This window comes from Danio rerio, chromosome 9 (genome assembly GCF_052040795.2).
Source record: "Danio rerio strain M-AB ecotype USA chromosome 9, GRCz13ab, whole genome shotgun sequence".
Classification (NCBI taxonomy): Eukaryota; Metazoa; Chordata; class Actinopteri; order Cypriniformes; family Danionidae; genus Danio; species Danio rerio.
The window spans coordinates 40,780,049-40,800,806 of NC_141029.1; the positions used below are offsets into that span (position 1 = coordinate 40,780,049).

The following is a 20,758-nucleotide window of genomic DNA, read 5'->3' on the forward strand; positions in this document are numbered from 1 at the left end:
AGATACTATACGTCACTGCTGATAGTTAAGTGGACAGAAGTTAAGATTCAGTTTTTTTTTTTTAGCATTTTAATATGAAATCCCCAGTGTTTCAGTAATCTCTGTCCTCTCATGACAGTTCCCTTGCCATCTTCATAAATACTTAATACAGCATAAAGCCTGGCAGAACGCATCAGTCTGCCATTCGCTGACAGCAAGTGATGGATATGGACCTCACGATGCTAATGCTAATGATCCTTCAGTTGGGATTGTGTTAGCATCACTCATGCGCTTCATATTATCAAACCTGCAGTTATAAATCTCTGTGCGCCAAGAGAATAACTTGTTCCTTTTGCATGCATCTGCGTGTTTAATTACCCAGAAAACATTTGTTTGTGTTTAATAGATGTCTTATAGACATGTAAAAATAACTAATGTAGGCTGTCAGGGTGAATCTAATAGACGTCCAACAACCGACCAGTCATCAAATAGATAGGAATGAATGACTACATATGTAAATGTCTATTTTATTTCTAGTTTTGGACTATTGACTGACGACTATTGGATGACTATTGAAACAGCCCAAATCTAGCTTTGTTTGTAGCCAGGATGTCTATGTTTAGATGTCTTTTAGCTTGGTGAGTAATGATGCTGTGTTTTCATTTTTAAAAACAATGCTGCTCAATATGTTTTTGTTTCCCTGTGGAGAGTAGGAGCTTCCCTAAAATTTGTTTCTCTCTGACTCTGTGATGGTGATGCTTTTTTTGAGCCAAGGGCCATTGGCAAGACCAACACACACAAGGGCCCTTCAGACACACAAGAGGCGCTAGACTGAGAGACTGACAGCACGACATATGACATTGCTTTGCATAAAGAATAGGACACTTGAGAGAGAGAGAGAGAGAGAGAGAGAGAGAGAGAGACAGAGAGAGAGAGAGACAGAGAGAGAGAGAGAGACAGAGAGCACGCTGAGGCAGCTGCTGGCTTGAGTTATAGTGACTGGACTGAAAAGTGTGGTGTCCTGGAAAAGTGCAAAGCAGGGGAAGAAGTAAATAAATAAGCTATTTAATCCTGCTTGTTAGAGAAATAAATGTTTTTCAGTGGCATTATTATTATTATTATTTCATATTTTTGGGATTTTTTTTTTTAAATAAAGTTGTTGCCATAGTGCAGGGATCACCAAACTTGTTCCTTGAGGTCCGGTGTCTTGCAGATTTTAGATCCAACCCTATTCAAACACACCTGAACAAGCTAATCGAGGTCTTACTAGGTATACTTGAACACCCAGGCAGGTTTAGACAAGTTAGAGCTAAACCTTGCAGTGCACCGGACCTCCATGAACGAGATTGGTGACCCCTGTCATAGAGCATTCAAATATATAAATATATAATATATTTAAAAAGGTGTCATATTTTAAAGGTGTTATATTTATTTTTTAAACAACACAGTGATGTTTTAACTTCAGAAGACTTAACATTACAATGTTTCAGAAGTATATTTTAAATACAATATTTTTTATTTTATTTTAAACTTTAATTAAATATTACTTGACCTTTATAGAATAAAATAAAGATTAGCATTTTGGATAAACCCATACCTTATTAATATTATTTTTTTTAATTTTTTTTACAGATTATAATTTTTTTTACTCATTACTTTTTTTTAGGTTTTGCGTGAATTAATTCATTGCAATTAAATTTTAATTGTTTCACAGTTTATTGTTTGAAATCTAGTTTTAATTTAATTTAATTTAATTTAATTTTGTTTTGTGTTATTTTGTTTTATTATTTAATAAAATTTTTTATTTAATTTAATTTAGTTTAATTTAATTTGGTTTAGTTAAATTTTAATAAATTTAGTTTAGTAGTAATTTAATTTATAATTTAATTTAATTACATTTTTAATTTAATTTAATTTAATATAATTTTATTTTGTGTGTTTTGATTTGTTTAATTTAGTGAAGTGTAGCGCAGCTTAGTTTAATTTAACTTTTTTTGTTTTAATATTTTATTTTATTTTATTTAATTACTTTTTTATTTTGTTTTGTTATCTAATTTAGTTGTATTTAAGTTTTTTATTCAACTTTTTTATTTAATTTAATTTAGTTTATTTTAGTTAAGTTTAATTTTGTTATTTGATTTATTTAGTTTATTTTAATTTTTGTTTTATTTATTTTTTTATTTTACTTTGTGTAGTTAAGTGTAATTTAATTAGTTTTATTATTTAATTTAATTAAATAAAATGTTAATTTATTTTATTTTATTTACTTTTATTTTATTCTATTTTGTGTTGTTTAGTTTTAATTAAATAGTTTTTATTAATTAATTTAATTTTGCTTAATTTAATTTAATTTAGTTCAATTTAATGTGATGTGTAGTTTAGTTTAATTTTATTATTTAATTTAATTTTATTTATTATCATTTTATTTAATTTTTATTCTATATTTAATTTAATTTAGTTTTATTTAATTAAGTGTGGTTTCAGTAAATTTAAATTTATTTAATTATTTTTTTTATTTAACTCAATTTAATTTAATTTAATATTTTTAAATTTAATATAATTTAATTTTTAATTTCAACTTTAATCAGTCATTAACCGTTCTCATTTTTATTTATTGTTTGTTTCTACTTCTTTCTACTTCTTTCTACTTCTTTTTTTATAGAATATTTTTATTTAGTTGGTGTTATACAACTGGAAATAACAAATTACAAAATCTGGTCTTCACAGCCAATTAAAACATTGTCAAACCAGGAGGAAAGAGAATATGAAATATCCAGTAACAGAGCAAAGTGATTCATTTAAAAATCTCTTAATTTACTGACACTGATAACCCTACATTAATAAATTCAATAACAATTCTTTTCAGTTTGTTCATGATACCTAACACAAACCCAACCTTAAAGCATTAACCTAGTATCTTCGATGAAGCCCCGTCTATCTGATCCACTGATAACAGAGAAACCCTGAGCTAGCAGCACAGATGCAGATAGTGTGTGAGATACGGCTGTGTGTCAGTCACACTCCGAGGGCGGCAGAACCCTCAGCCGAGGCATGCTGGGAGACCGTTCACATCGGGCCCAGGCTGTGTGTTGCTGTGGCAACGGCTCTGCTCTTTGGCGGGGGAGTCCTGGCATGGAGTGCCAGCCGTCCCCCCTCTCCTCCCGCACCGGCTTGCTTTTGGCAGGCAGACACGACTAAGAGTGCACAGGGAAGCGTTTGCCTTCAGACAACCACAAAACCGGCTCTGCACTTTTAGGTAAGGGCTTTGATTTTTCTAATAGGTTGGTCAGACAGACAGTGTCTCTTTAGCTAAAGTGGTAACCCTGGTCTAAATAACAGGCTCATGGTGTGTTTGCACTTGTGGAGTGATACAGTAAAACCCTGAGCTGACTGTGTTGCATGTTTGCTGAAAATGAAACATGTTGACTTTCATTTCAACCGTGTCTGAAGAGGAAAAGGACTAAACAACCGATCTGTGCAGTGCAATATATTTATCTTAGCATGTGCTTGGTTGTGTTTGTTCTACTTTTGTGGGTATTATGCCTGATGTCTCTGGGATGTGAGCTATTGTGTGCTGATCAGCAATCTGAGCACATCTTTTGCAGACGGGTGTGGACAGACACACAGAGGGGGGGAGAGAGGGGGGATGCTGGCCAGACGCACCAGCACATCTGTCAGACACAAAAGACTGGCCAGGTTTGTACTGAAAGTCAACCTGTAGTGACAGTGCTGATGATAAGTCCTCCTCTGAATTGTTTTTTCTTTTTTAAATATTTCCCAAATGATGTTTAAAGGTGCAAGAACATTTTTACAGTATGTCTGATAATATTTTTTCTTCTGGAGAAAATCTTATTTGTTTTATTTCAGCTAAAATAAAAGCAGTTTTTATTTTTTTTTAAAAACATTTTAAAGTCAAAATTATTAGCCTCTTTAAGCAATTTTATTTTTCAATTGTCTATGGAACAAAGCATCGTTATAGAATAAGTTGCCTAAATACCCTAACCCACTTAATTAACCTAATTAAGCCTTTAAATTTCACTTTGAGCTGTATGGTAGTGTCTTAAAAAATATTTAGTAAAATATGTACTGTCTTCATGGCAAAGATAAAATACATCAGTTATTAGAAATGAGTTATTAAAACTATTATGTTCAGAAATGTGTTGACATCGTCTTTCCGGTAAACAGAAATTGGGGAAAAAATAGAGGGGGGCTAATATATCAGGGGGGCTAATAATTCTGACTTTAACTGTATATGGTGTATGATTGGAGTAGGTGGTTGAGGAGAGAGAGAGGGAGAGAAAGAGGGAGAGGTGTACAGACGCATAGAGAAATGACTGGTCATTTATTTACATATATTTGTTTGTTTTGTCTGGGAACGACTACGAGAGTGAGAGAGAGCTAAATATGTATAAGTGAATCGATTTGCTCGGTCTCTGGTCATTTCATATTCTCTGCCCTCCTGCTGAGTCATGCAGTAATTGGCTGTCAAGATCAGTTTATGTATATTGTTATTTCAAATTCATATTTCATTGTAAACGTTTTTTTTTCATGAAATAATGCAGTTTGTTAGATTTTTCAGCAGCTATATTTATAGATGAAAGCACTGGAGAGACAAAGCACAATTTAGTTATTATTAATAATATATAATCATCCTAATATTCTGGCAAGCCATTGGACAACAGTGGTTAGTTCTATATGTCCAGATCCAGATTGGAAATCGGGCCCGTTCACGTGGTTTCAGAATTGGATGTTACCTAGTTATGTGGTGGCACAGAGTTAGACTTCTTTCTTGACTTCACACAGAAACAGCAACGCATGCGGCATGACATCACTTTGTTGCAGAGATGCTATTGGTTAAATGCCGGCAAAGTAGAACACAGAAAGCAGAAAGCACAAGTATGTCTGTGATCTAGAGCTATTATAAAGTTGATTACGACATTGCCATAGCAAACTGTGAGATATGTAAACTTGGCATTACCTACCGGGTATTTAAAGTTGAGGTTCTCTGTTTTTATATTAGAGTTTTTTTTATATTTACTGTTTCCCTGATGTCCAAAGGTGAAGAATTGATGTTAGTTAGAGTATTACTTGATTGTTCAAGCTACCTCACAGAAGTGCTTTGTTTGTTAACGGAGTTGTTAAATGTTAAAATAAGGTAAGTTAAATAATAAATAGGGAACATCCTGGATCTGTTTCTTCACTCTTCCTTATTCTTTATATATTATAGAAGTATCGAATTGGGTTACGGTATCAGTAGATACTCCAAATCATATGACTCGGACTCAAAGGCAAAAAACCTGTTCGGGACATCCCTAGTTAGTTCTGTAGCCAATCAAAAAAAATCCCAGTTTTTTTGATATTTAAAAAAATAAAAAGCTACTTTTATTCCAGCTAAACTAAAAGAAACCAGATTTTTTTTCTAGAAGAAAAAATATTACATGATCTACTGTGAAAGTTTTCTTTCTTTATTAAACAACAATTGGGAAACATTTGAGAAAGTATTAAAATTTCACAAGTGGGCTAGTAATTTTGATTTCAACTGCAAATATGCATATACACGTCATATTTTGAAAAAGTGAGTGAGAAAGTTATTGAAATATCAGAATAATAGGGTTGACATATAAGTCTACTATTGGTACAAATTAATGACAAAAAAAAAAATACGGTCACACTTTATTTTGATGGTCCGTTTGTTGAATTGAAGTTACCATGCATCTACATGCCAACAAGTTCTCTTTAGATTATAAGTAGACTTTAAGGTTGGGGTTAGTGTAAGTTGACATGTACTTGCAAAGATTCTTGTTGTCGGTTAAATGTCTGTTGGAGCAGTATCAGCCCATATTAAGCAGACAGTCTACTAATACTTAAATCATCAAAATAAAGTGTTACCAAAATTGCATGCCTTCCTGAATTTTCCACCAGAGGAAGTGACATCACATGCTTGGGTACAGTCCTTTAAATTATGCCATATTTTTGTTTAAATTGTTTAAATTACTTATTTAAAATGAGATGAAACAAGCAACACAACTCTTAAGATTTTTTGGGGGCAACTTAATTGTTTAATGTTTACTCCACTTATATGTGTTGACTTTGTAGATTTGTGTTGGCACAAGAAAGCATTAGTTTGCAACATCAAGCAGCATAACCAGATGTTTTTAACATCTACAAATCAATGGAAATGAACGAGACCGGAAGTCTCAAGCCAAAAAGAATCAAAAGGCTGCGCCAACTCGTTCGTATAGAATAAGGTCAATAAATTCTTGGTTTGATTGTGTATATTTACATTTAAACTTTTACAGATAATGATGCTATACTCTTAGACTTACTCTCAGAGTGCAAATTACAGGGGGGATTGGGGGATGACCCCCTAATTAACGCTTGATCCTCCCTGAAGGATGTCAAAACAAGATATATGGGGGGGTCAGCTTTGAAAAATAGTTCACTTATTAATCAGGGGTGGCCACAGTGGAATGAACCACCAATAATTAAAATAATTGATAATATAAATATGCATTTGACCACCCTACAGTTCATACTGTTGTGAATGCATAATCATGCCAATCAGTCTATGTGAGAAAAAAATTGATTACAATTACAGATAGACATCGTAAGTGTTTACAATATGATTTTCTCGTAAAATATGTGTTTGTATCTGCATATAACCTTAAAGTAAAGTCAAATTAGATGCAGTTTGTATAGTTTGACCTACAGTAACATCTGAAATAGCTAATCAGAGGATACTATAGGTCATAATACACCTTCAAAACACTGAAAACTTAAATATGTTTTATTATTAAACTAGATGTAATTAAAAATAAATACATAATGACCAAAGCATGTATTACATAAACTAACCAAAAAAAAGTTTACTTTTAGGTTATGCTTAGTCATACTCTTAAACTTTTTAGGCTCTGTTTTAACAATCAAGGCGCAAAGTCTAAAGCGCATGGCACAAATGCATTAACCTTATAGTCAGCGCCCCGACACGGACGCTTTGGGGTACTGTTCAGCAGTCATTCAGATTGTTGTTTTTCAATGGGAAACTTATAAAGAATGTATTTGCTCAATTCTGTGTAAGTTGTACAGAAAACGCTTATTAGATATGGAGTACATATCATCTTAATAATAACAACACACACACACGCATTTATTGTGTTTGAATCCACATCATTTTTTATATGGATGGAACTTTAAGGACTGAAAAACACCGTTTGCACCAAGGTGCATACAGGGTCATGATTATTCTTAATGAGTTATGGGAGTGTTTTGAGCATAACGTACATTAAAACAATCAGAGTCTCAGCTCCCATTTCCATTAAGCGTCAGTTGCGTCACGCCATGGCACATTTGCTATTTACATAACATAATTCGTAAGTGGAAAAGGATAAAGAAAGAGCCTTTTTCATTTGGCCTCTTTACTTTCTCATGACTTTTTTTTACTTTTACACTACATTTTACTCCTTTACTTTCCTGGATAAGTAAATGGTGTTGTATGCACTCCACTGAAGACATCCATTAGCCTACATATTTAATTTTGTTTTTTAAGCGCAAAAGTTTGTTTCCAAACAATTTTTAAATTCAGTTCTAATTTCCAGCAAATAAATAAATGAATCAATAATAACGAAGTGTGGTCAAAAAACTGAATTTTATCCAAACACACATCCTATTCTTATGCAATATATGGTGATGCATACTTCTCCAAAACCCGACAGATGGACAAATCTAAGCTTGTTTTTATTAAAACAAATAGAAATGTGCATATAATAAATATAACTGCTAATAATAATAACATTATACAATTGTAATTTGTCATGAATAAACTGACCCCCCCCCCATTTGTTGTATTATATTAATCAGTTTATTTTATTTCATTTGTAAAGGTATTGTTGTACTTTGTGTGTACTAAGCAATTTGTAAGCATTTAAGTCGCACAACTAACATGCTCTGTGCTGGATTTTAGACCTGCTTCCAGCTGGTTAGTTGCGCTGTCTATTTTAGTTCTTTAAAATAGCAACATGCCAACGATGTGCCTTAACACACCTTCTTTCTAGATCAGAACACCCATGAGTCCACAAAGCAGCGCACATAGATTTACTATTTAAACAACGTGGCGCAAAGTGGAAAAATTAGGGTTGTGCTGGTCTAAAAATAGCAACAAATCATGAAAAACACATCTTGCGCCTTATTGTGCCAGGTGTATGGTAGAGCCCTTAGTATAAAACATGTATTTTATAAACATTCTAACATTTGTGGATATTTACTTATAGAGTAAGTGTTTATAAAGATAAAAAAAGTGATTCTGGGACTGGCTTGAATCTTTTTTTAATGAAAGGGTTGATCTAGTACTCCAAACAAGTTTAAAAAAGAATCTTCTCAACAAAAGAGAAGATGTTCCGCACATAACGGCTTACATTTTTGTTTTGTTCATCACATAAGGCTATTGTATAACCTCAAAAAACTTGTCCAAATGATTTGTGTGCTAGTTTTATGATACTTTAATGCTGCTTTTAAGTTAGAGCAACCAAGTTATTATTCTAAAAAACATAAAATCTGTTTGGAACAACATAAGTGAAAAAGGCCGAATTGTAATTTTAGAGTGAACTATTTAATGTGGCTCTCCTCTGGTCTAAGTCTGACCGCGAGTTGATGGTGTACCGTGAACTTGAGTCTGCGTGGGTGAACGTTATTCTAATGGGATCTGAACAAAACTCTTTTTCTTTTCAGTGTGTGTTGGTGTGTGTGTGTTCGAGTGGGTGGGCGGAAGCTGGGGCTGTAAGGTGGGTGGAAATTGTGCCTGAAAAGTGCACAAGAAACAAAAGCGATGCATTGCTGACTCCCATCATGCAGTCTGTTTGCACTGGAGAGAGAGTGGGAGTAGCAAATGGCCCTTAATCACTTCGCATCTCTTCAGAAAGCTTTGACGTAAGCCTTGCTGCAATGTTTTTCTCCGTCGGTGCTAATGTGTCAGCCTCGTGTCTGAGCACATGTTAGCTGATCAGCTTCGATTAAACGGGAAAGTCTTGTCTCGTGTCTGCATGTTATGCGATTAATATTGCAAATACAACAAAGATTGAGCATTCTGCTATGGCTTGTTGAGGTTTTGGGACACGTATAAAGCATACTCCTACACAGTGCCTACACATTTGTTTTTAAGTGCTGCCTTTGGCAAGGATCAGCTATAGATGATGGCCATTCGTGAAGTTAAAATCAGACTATTGATGCCACTGAAATTCATCTCTTCATCTCAGATGTGTGGAAAGAAAGCAGCAAGTGTGTTAGTGTCTTAAAGAGCTGCGAGTTACTTTTAATAGCGCTGTTTTAAAGTGAAAGCTATCCCTGGACGCGTGTTGCCAGCCAATCCGTGGGCTGTTTTCCGCCCGCTGCTTAATCGGTTTCAGTCTCCTCTTATACCTTCCCAATCTGCTGTTTCCATGACAATTTACTCGCTCAAAGCGCTGCCAATTTTCTTGCCGTGTTCACTGTTGAGAGTGTTTTCCTTAGTTTTATGTGCCCTGAGTCGGAGGTTTAAATTAATATGCTCTAAAAGGACAGAGATAAGACTGAATTACATGCTAGAAGTTCACTTTATTTGGTATGAAATATTATTTAGGCAAACTGCAGACTAAATTTAATAATGTATTTAATACAGGGTTGTCTAGCTGCTGATATTTCATATGTATTCTGTAACAGTGTTTCTTTACTAAAGTGAAAAGTGATCAATAATAAAAAAAAAATTTTAATTAAATGACTTGTCTCAGGTTTTCCCCAGTTTGATGTCAAACGTGTCTATTATTTAACCCAAATAATTTAATCACTAAAGTAAACTTTGTATCAGGTCTCTGTCCACATACAGTATCATGTTCTTCAGTAATGGATAGTGTAGTCCAGGGCTTGTCAATCTCCGGACTGAAGAGCAGCACTCTACACGACAGTACCAGAAAAGAAAAAAAAAATCACACACCTCCTGTGCAAGCAGGTGGTCAAGTGTGAAGTTACCTAGCTTGAAGCTATTTTCAGGTGCTGTGTAATATAAAAGTAATAATAGTATAGTTCCTAGAATTATCGGCCTAGAAAATGGCAGCGTTTCATTTTCTTAGTACACTTTGGCACTGCACAGAAGAGTCAGTTTTATGCTACTGGTCTAATTCAATTTAATGATTTATGCTAAGCTAAGTTAAAAGTCTTCCCACCAGGCTGGGAGATTGGCTGAGCTGAATGGATTAAAAACTGTTAAAACTCGTGTGTGTAACTCTAGGGGACTTGTAAAATGAGCCTTATTAAGTGTTCCTTTATGTTAGAGATGCCCAAAGTTGGCCCATGGTAACCTTTGATTTGGCCCACCATCCCATCTGAGAAGAGAGGAAGAACTGTCATTTCAAATATAATGTAACCGTTTGTTTTATTGCTTAGCTACAAAAAAGACAACTGAAATAAAATGATTCAGTTTAATGTTATTACTGGGATAACTGGGAATAGAATACAACCAGGAACTATGTTTCTAACTACAGCTCTAGAAATGTAGTTGCAATCAAGTTTGCGAATGTTCATTGGAGCAATGGATTTGGGAAACGTCAAACCAACAAACTATGTTTGTAACAGCAGAACTTGCGACCTTAGTTGGCTAACGATGATTTTCAGAAACTGACCCCTGATCAGCTATTCTAGCTGCAGAGTTGAACCAATTGCACTTCATTACTGTATCTTTGTCTCGACTACAAATCAATACATTAGAATAATTTCTGATAATGAGTCATCTAACACTAAAGATTAAAATCATGGCTCAACAATCACTTGAATTAATAAAAATTTAGAATATATTAAAATACAAAAAGTTACATTGAAATGGTGTATTTACCTCAACCTTGATGATCATTTCATGAGCGTTGACATGAACACTTCTGTTGCTTGTAGTGGTCTGTGTTTGTTTAACTCTGAGAATGACCTTGTCAAAATTGTTTCAAATGGTTTAATATTTATTGTCAACATCATTAAGGGCTTTAATTGTGTGTGTGTGTGTGTGTGTGTGTGTGTGTATGACATTGTGTGGGATGCCGGAGCTGCTCACAGTGTCATTCAGTCTCATTCTCTTGTCGAGCTCATCGTATCTCTTTGTGAGCATTGTTAGGCTTATTGAGTGGTTAAAGAAGTGTGTGTAAAGAAATCCTCTTTGGACTTATGGAGAAAGTATGTGTGAACGTTTTGCTGTATTCGTGCTCATATGAGGGTGTGTGTGTGTGTGTCGCACAGAGCAAGTGTCGGCGCGGATCGTGCAGGAGGTTACGGCTGAAGCAGTAGCGGTACTGAAGGGAGAGCAGGAGCTGCATCCGGAAACTGCCGTCAGGCTGCCATCAGGTAGGCCTGCAGGAGAGCATCCTGGGATACGTGGAGGTTGACCACACTCTTAAAAGTGTTTTTTTGGGGCTGGTGAGAAATGCAGAGATGAAAAATATAAATGGAAGGCAGTGAAAATGGTACATTTTTAACGTTTAGGTTGTGAATCTTTTTTTGGAGGCCCTTCCAGAAGGCTTAAACTTTATACTGAGGAAGTTTATAGACGCATAATCCTGGGTAGACTTTGTAATTTATTTGTTGCCCTGAGTGATTTCTTCGAGGTTATTAAGAGCAACATCAAATATTCCTTAAAGGAATAGTTAACTTATAAATGAAAAATGTCTTAACTTTATTGATATCATTTTAAATTCACAAATCTATAAAACTCTCTTTCCATCCACTAAACATAAAGGCTAAATCTGAAAATGTTTAGCCATCTTCTAAAGTTTTAGACCAGCATTTTTTTTCTTACAATATTTTTCCAATAATGTACTTTTTATGCACCAATGATGCATTAAAAACAATAAAGACAGATATACTGTATGTTAAAAATCCAATAAATCGAACATTTATACTGCTTAAAATTCAGGTATTCTGTGACAGAAAGAAAATTCCATTTTGCATTTTAAAATGTAAAGAAGTTAGTGATAATATTTCAGAACATTTACCATATTTTTCCTGTAACATTTAAAGGTCAGCATACTTCTACGGTTAATGGGAATGCAAGCACCACAAATTGATCACATTTACATTTAACATACATTTTTATCCAACACAACTTGCATTGTATTCCGCAAGCATAGCATTTTATATACTGCTTAAAGGTGCAGTAGGTGATCTGCCAAAATGCTAAGCGGTAAGCATAATATCTTTGAAACAGTCCCACCAATGCCATTCAAAGCCACACTTTCTAAAATAACGAACGCACACATTCGGTCTGAAATAGCATTACTTGCATGCTATTTCAGACTGAATATTCAGAGTAGCATGGTAAACAATATAGGGAGCGCATCACAGGTTGTCAATGTTCACAAATGAACCACTGTGAATATAAAAGCAACTTCACCTCAGTAAAGCAGGCTAGGTGCAATAGCGCTATTTACTGATGTTTTGTTGTTAAACTAAATAAAATCTACATTATCGATGCTGGAAAAGGTCCCTTATGAAATTGAAAATAGTAACATCAATTTTTCACCGGAAGATTTCAGTGGCTGAGCAACACTTCTGTGTATATAACCCATTTGTAAAACAACTAAATCTACATCAACTTTGTGTGACTAAAATAATTTTCAAACATAACGTTACCTGTATAAACAAAATACTTCAGCCATGGTGCCGTCATTTTTCCAGTGTGAAAAAGTATCTTTAATATTGATTTAGGATTTTACAAGGTTTTGATTCTGCATTTGTTTTTACCTCTATGACTGTTTCGTGTGGATGTCATGAACACTGCAGACGTGCACGCGCAAATGGCGGATCAGCGTCAACGGCTGCACAGTTGTACAAATCTACAGACAGTTAGGGCTTCTTATCAGAATAATGGCAATTGTCAAACTGACAAATTTTAAGTGGATAAACATTTTTTAGTCTTATGCTTTACCCAGAATATAAAAGTACATGTATATATATTTAGATCATTTACTTTAATCATCACTATTGGCATGTGAAGAGACTTTTAACCAGCACAACAGTAAATATTTCCGAAGACAATCACCTACTGCACCTTTAAGTTACACAAAGTTATAATTACACATTTTTTAAGATTTAAAAATGGGTCATTAATTAAGTGTTTCTGTGAATTTATTGAATTAAAACTAATTTATTAAAACCTTTTTACACTACAGACATCACTGCTTCTCATAAACCAAGAAGATTTTCAGTTCATATTCATTTTCAGGAGAACTGTTCCTTTAAATGTTTACATATTTTCATATTTGTCAGACATTGAGATGGAGAGACGTCTTTTGCTTGTTTTATCCCTGTGGTTTGTGATCAGCATTGTCGTCGTGTCAGTTCATTCCTCATGCTGTGGATCGAATCTGTGGAAAGCATCACCACACATCACACTTTCTTTTCCTTCATGATGGCATATCTGCCCTGACAGCTGGCCTGTCCAAGCCTCTCTCTGCTTGGTTTCTGTATTCAACCGCTCCTGGCCATCTCTCGCAGTCTATGTTTGTGTGTGTGTGTGTGTGTATGAGCATTCTCTGTTTTATATGGCTGTGCAAGGTGGACTTTGTTTTTCTTCCTGGTTGTTCTGCATGCTTTCTGTGATGTGTTTTTATGGTTTGGAAAGTTCATTTGTTTGTTGCAACAGTACTTTGCTTTAACATTGGCTTTGTGCTGGCTGTATGGTATGATGCTGAAAGTAAATGTTATGAATGCATGTAAAAATGTGATAATTCATTTTTATAAATCTTTATTTTAGCCAATATAGCAAAAATGAATTGCATAGCATGGCATTTAGATCTTTTTTTTTGTTTTGTTTTACTAAATTGCAAGTCATCCTTTGCAGTCATTCTCATTACATATGCAGTCCAACGCCTCACACGCTGCTTTGTCAGACTTCAAAAGAAAAAGGGAACAATTTTATGCAATCTGTAGCTCCAAGTTTCTCTTGCTGTTCCGGAATTAGTCAGCAAAATTAGATAATGATTTCTGCACTAACACGCTTGATGTTGAGTCGGTCTGTCAGAAAAGCTCAAAGGATTAGAGACGACAAAGTATTCAGCATACCAATCCTAAACCCAGACTCCTCTCTGCTCAGCATATCCTTGGAAAAGACGCACACATACACACACAACCATGCATTCATATCTTTGAGTGGAAATTTTGCATTGAAATCCATTGTTATAAAACCGTTTGCCCCCGGTGCCCCTTAATAAGCAGTTTAATTGCATTTTAAGATACATAGCTGTTTTTGTTCTTGAATGTATTTTTTCTTGTAAACGATGCCCACTGGGGTGATTTTATATGACATTATATGCAACTGTGCATTAATAAGATTTTAAAAAAGGCACATGAAAGCCAACTTGTATTTCCTAACCATGTTCTCTCTACTTCTTTTCATCATTTGCTGCTCATTACTGGTTTTGCCATACAAATGTAATCCAAAAGTTGATTCACTCCAGAATAAGGCTGCGCAATATATCATTTCAGCATCAACATCGAAATGTGTATATGCAATAGACACATCGCAGGATTTAAAATGTTGGGATTATAGTTGAACACCACAACAATTGAGAAAACAATAGATTTGTGATGTAATTGCAAAATATAACCATAACAGAGTGAAACTTTGTGTTTTAAAGACATTTCAAGATAGTTTAAAGCAGTGGTCACCAAACTTGTTGCTGGAGGGCCGGTGTCCTGCAGATTTTAGCTCCAACCCTAATCAAACACACCTGAACAAGCTAGTCAAGGTCTTACTAGGTATACTTGAAACATTCAGTCAGGTGTGTTGAGGCAAGTTGGAGCTAAACCCTGCAGGGACACTGGACCTCCAGGACCGAGATTGGTGACCCCTGGTTTAAAGCATTCACGCACACAAAAAGTACATTTGTAACTTTAATGAAGAATAGTTCTACTGAATTATTAATACAATGAATACTATTTAGGGTTGTTTTACATTTCATTATTGTGAAATGTAAAATAATAGTATTAAATTCTGTGCCTGAATATTGCTTGACTCTCTAGAAAAAACAATATTATTATTGTTATAATTTTTTTAATTCACACCCTTATAAAATCACCCAATTTAAATTTGGTTAAGGTGCGAATTTAAAAAAATTAAAAGGTGTGAAAACACCCTTAAATATTGAATTAGGAAGTAATTTAGAAGCTTGCATTTTCAAAATGTCTCCTACGACCGCTTCTCAATAATCCTATGTATGCAACACAATAAGCATTGGAACATAGCCGCAATTGGGGACGGCATTGTTCTGATCTCAAACATTGTACTGATCTCTGATCTTTGTCTATTTGTTTGCAGTGGAAGACTCCGCAAACCTGCCGCCCTCACCTCCTCCGTCTCCAGCAGCAGAGCATTTCGGGCCTTTGGATCAAGGTAGGGTCATGCTTCATGTGTGTATGGAAAGAGGTGAGGTGTGAAACACACTGAAAGAACTTGAAAAACCACACTTTTTATTTTTTGTTCCCTCCCATGAGTATTCCGGTCACTCTTCGACCTTAAATGAGGGTGTTTTACTGGGAGGACATCTGCTAGTCCCCCCTCTTCCAGGCTGATTTCACCCTTCTCACTGATGCCCGCTTCGATCTGTGGGGCCGGTCCAAAGATTGATGGAGTTGTGTTTGCAGGAACAACTGTGCCTCCTTTGTTGACATCATTCAAGTCAGCCTCCTCTTCCTCATCCGGCATTTCCAGCTCTTAAACATGGCCTCATCTTCATCACCGCTAACTCCGGGAGCTTAAAAAAAAACCACGCCACAGTGACCCCCCCCCCCCTTTCTGGTCCTCCTAACCAATCAATCTCAACCCCCTTTCTTACACCCCGCCCAGTCATAGATCCAGACTCCGCCCTGCATGAAAGCCTGAAACCTTTGAACTGAATGCTGCGCTGTTTCACTTCCAGCTGTTGTTTGCAGGGCTGTCACTGAAACTGTGCTGCATTCAGGTTGCCTGCTCATCCTCTCTCCAAAGCCCCTCTTTAGAGATCTGTTGACTGTTTCAAACCTCTCTCAGTTCCTCTGTGCGTCCTCGTCTGCAGTTTTGCATGTTGTGTTGTGCTGTAGGTGCTGTTCATGTCGAGGGCTTGTGCTCGTTCGTCGTTTTGACTGTGTTAGTCTCTGCTGCCACTGATGGGTCAATGCCATTCTCAGATTACTCTCTGAAGGTGCTTTACTGAACAGGAATGCCTTTAACACTTTCACTAATGCCAAATGCACATAAAGTGGATTCTTAAAGTCAACATCGAATTGATTTATACCGTAAAAGAAAAATGCTGGGTTCCACACAATTCCTACATGTTGTCCCAACACAAAGTTAACTGATTCGTTTTACAAATTTAAGTGGATTGAACATATAACAATTAAGTTGTCCCAAAAAAATCTTAAAAATTGCGTTGTTTCTACTCATTTTTAAAAAAGTAGTTTGAAGAAAGTAGCAGAAGTAATTTTTTGAGTATGGTTAATGTGTTACTTGTGTTATTGAGTACAATTTAAAATAATAGTTGTCATACTTTTTTCTACTTACAAACTGTTTTTTTTTTTTTTTTTTTTACATTTGAACAACTTTGTTTTGTTTGGAAGTAATCTTATGGCCCGTTTTCACTGAGTGATACAGTAAGGTGTGGTACGGTATGGGTCAGTACAGGTCACCTTCATCAGGCTTGTGTTTCCACTGCCAAAAGGGTACCAATGGTGGGCGTGGTGGAGTTTCAGTGAACGTCATTCTCACTCAAGGAAATGTCCAAGAAAAGCTGTACAGGTTGTTAACCTATCATATGAGAAGCACTTCTCACAAAACAGAAGCTATACACATAAATATTTGTGTATAAATGTTCATTACTAACGTTTCTATGAACAAGATTTGATTGTAACTGCAGATCAATGATAGGGTGAACCCTCTCATCTGTATCTTTAATCTTCACCAGCACATGTAACCTCTTGTTAGAAAAAATCTGTCATTCCGAGTTCATAATAGTCCAAAAGGTGATGATAATAGCTAAACATGGCAGTTTGTTCATGTTTTAGGTTGCTGAAATAATCATTTGCTTTAGTTTTTTCGTGCTTCACTCTCGCATTTGTCTGTTTTTGAAAGAATCTGATGTCAGAAGCATTTCAATAATCCTGCGCACGTTATTATCATCAGCTCAAGAATTTTGTTATTTCAAATTAGATGCGCAGCTTGCGCATGAAAGAAAGTGAAACCGGGTAGAAAAGTGAAGCAGGGTAGATTCTGCTCTTCTACTTGGCTTTGTGGCTGTTCATCAAGACGACAGGGTTTGTTTGAGCTCGGGTCGACCATGGCTTGTTATTGTATGTGTCTATTACGGTGTAATGTCTCGGCTGTGGATTTAAAAGTGCCACTTTCTTTTTTTTTTCTTCTCCTATCTTCGCAGATGACATATCGCTGTAAACCGATAGCCTTCAGCTGCGTGTCTTGCTCTGCCTTTTGGTACCCTTTTGTTGTGCTACAATAGGTACCCTTTCAAAAGGGTACCCAAAAAGTGGTACAGTATAGACAGTAGAAACGGCCATAAAAGCGTACCAAACCGCACCGTACCACTCAGTGGAAACAGGCCTATACCCAGAGAGTCCTATTTTTTGGACAATAGGCAAAGTTTTTTTTTTGTAAGCATGAAAAAGTGCAATAAAGATTTATTAAATTTGAAAAGATTTATTAAAAGGTTAAATTTGAAAACGTGTATGCTTACAACTAGAGTTTGCTTGTTTTGCACATTTAAAATATGTGGCTAAAAATAATGAATTTTAATAAAAGTATTTTAATGTTTAAAAGTCTGAAATTTTAGTAATAATAGTCTTAAAAATGCGTTAAAGTCTTACATTTTAAATTTGATTTGTTGAAACCCGCATAAACTCTGTTTGAATTTTACATTATTTTTGCAGGTCAGAGTAAGTGTGATATTTCATATTTATATAAACATATTTGCTATACTCTTAATGACAATGAAACATTATTTCACCAATGTTTTGACATTGTACTTTCACACAAGTTATAAGAAACATTAAAGTTTCTTACAGTTAGTATATTTTCTATGTATTTGCAACAAACCATTCAAGTTCAAAAACTAATCCTAATAAATACTGTAAACTTAATCCATTCGAGTAAATTTAAGCAATTTGAGCACAGTAAACCCCAATAAATGAAGAGAACTCAAACCAACCGAGTAAAGTAATAGTAATAGGTTACGCAACTCATACCGTTTGAGGAAACCGATTGCAACAAACCATTTAAGTTAAATAAAAACGAATCTGTGAGTACTGTGAACTTACTATTTTTGGTTTTTAATTTATGAATCCATATTGGATATTTCGTTATCATTATATCACAATGGAATATTTATTTGAACATGCTCATTTCTTCCAATATTTTGCATTTAGGCCTTTTTTGACAAAGTATCACAAACATTCACATTAAAAAAAAAGAAAAAATCAGTTTATTTCTTTGTCTAGATTAAGAGTCAATTCATGCTGACTTTAAACAGACATCTAAAAATTATATATATATATATATATATATATATATATATATATATATATATATATATATATATATATATATATATATATATATATATATATCCATCCATCAGTTTCAGACTTTCCAAATTGACCATATGCATTATTAATTCTGTTTAGGCTATTTTTGTATATATTTTTATTGCATATTGATAATGTTTTTATTAATTCTTCAAATGTGCTTCACTTATAAGCACTCACTGACATATTCATTGGTAAAACAATTGATGTGCATGTTAATGGGGGGGATTATTATCTTTATGTCTGGATTGAGTGTAAGGTCATGTTGACTTTAAGCAGACACTTAAAAATGATCTATTTTCATCCGTTATACTGTAGACTTTCCTCACTTTTATAGAAACCTATAAAACTCTGATTATGGCATCGCACCGCTACGGCCACACTTTGTGTTTCTCAACACTTTGTGTTTCTTGTTTGTGTTCTGTGTGTGTGTGTGTGTGTGTGTTTGTTTTTGTCTTTACTTTTTGTACACATTCTCTTTATTGTTTTATTTTCTCTCTTTCTCTCTCTACCTCTCTTCCCCTCTCGATTACAGCCTACAATATCCTTGATTCACCTTCTTTCCCCCTTGATCTCTTCTTCCACCCTTTCTTCCTTCTCCTCTGTCTCTTTGTCTCAGTCTCTTTGTCCAGATTTCCCTGCAGTTCTTTTCCTTGTGTCTATTTGTAGATGTAGGGGATGAGGAGGAAGCAGGTCCTCTCCGCCGCTTCCAAAACTCTCGCGAGAGGTGCAAGTTCCTCGCCCCCTCCATCTCAGTGTCTGTGCCTGAGGATGACCCGTACCACTCTGACGAGGAATACTATGAGCATCCTTTATTCAGCCCTGAGTGGACGCGCTCTGGCTCTCGCCCTCCAGGGCAGGCCGCCGCGTTTAGACAGATCCAAGGTGAACCTCGCATGGTTCCTGTCTGCCATTCTTTGCTCCCCTCCTTTTTTTCTCTCTCTCTCTCTTTCTCTCTGTCTTTCATCATCCTCTTCTTCCTTCAGCTCAGCATCAACACCTCTCTCTTTCTCTTGTCTCTCTCTGTCTTTTGTCAGTGTTGTTGTCGTGCCCACTCTGACCGAAGCGTGTCTTATGGGGGTGGTTTCTGTTTTCTTATCTTGTTCATTGCAAGTCGTTTGGATTTTGCACCACGTTTGTGCTGTGCAGGTGTGTTTTTAGAGGCAAAATCCCTGCTGCTTGTTTAACACTAGAAGTGTTGAGTCTTAAATAATACAATGACATAAAACACTAAATTGTAGGACACCGATTTGCATTACATGTATGTGTATTTTATTCTAATATTGTTGGTTTATTAAAATGACAAAATACAGCCTTTCTACCTCAAATTGCCCTAATAGTCAAATTGACCATATGTATGGTGTCAATCTAGGGCCATATATAATTGCAAAATAAAAGAAAGGAAAACAACAAATAAAGTACTGAGCACTTAATAAATAAATACAAATCTCCAAAAATCACAAAGCAAAAACTTTATTTTGGGGAAAAAATGCTAACAAAAATAAAGAACTGTAAAGTTTTGAAAATAAAAAAATGAAATTTGCGAAAAAAAAATGACTGCAAAAATTTTTGACTTCAACTGTATTTAAATTTTGTTTATTTACTTATTGTTATTATTATTATTATAGCTATTATATATATATATATATATATATATATATATATATATATATATATATATATATATATATATATATGTATGTATATATATATATATATGTATGTATATATGTATGTATATATATATATATATGTATGTATATGTATATATATGTATATATGTGTATATATATATGTATATATATATATGTATATATATATATGTATATATATATATATATATATATATATATACATATATATATATATATATATATATATATATATATATATATATATATACATATATATATATATATATATATATATATATATATATACATATATAATGTATATATGTATATATGTATAAATATATATATATATGTATATATATATATATATATATATATATATATATATATATATATATATATATATATATATATATATATATATATATATATATATATATATATATATATATGTATATATGTATGTATATATATATATATATATATATATATATATATGTATATATATATATATGTATATAATAGCTATAATAATAACAATAATAATAACAATAAGTACAAACCAACAGACA

The 20,758-nt window shown here is 34.3% G+C and overlaps 1 protein-coding gene across 51 annotated transcripts in view; it reads left to right on the top strand.

Moving 5' to 3' along the window:
* map2 (microtubule-associated protein 2) overlaps positions 1-20,758 on the top strand; it is a 208,745-nt gene that overhangs the window by 148,064 nt on the left and 39,923 nt on the right. For 21 of the 51 annotated variants that reach the window (XM_087266338.1, XM_087266342.1, XM_087266346.1 and 18 more), the window contains exons 5-6: positions 11,227-11,331; positions 15,302-15,376. In XM_087266338.1, coding sequence (XP_087122464.1) covers positions 11,227-11,331; positions 15,302-15,376 — 180 coding nt within the window. Of the gene's footprint in view, positions 1-3,152; positions 3,236-11,226; positions 11,332-15,301; positions 15,377-19,221; positions 19,438-20,758 lie in introns of those variants that run through there. The other 30 variants (XM_087266366.1, XM_087266371.1, XM_087266373.1 and 27 more) reach the window with 4 other exon arrangements.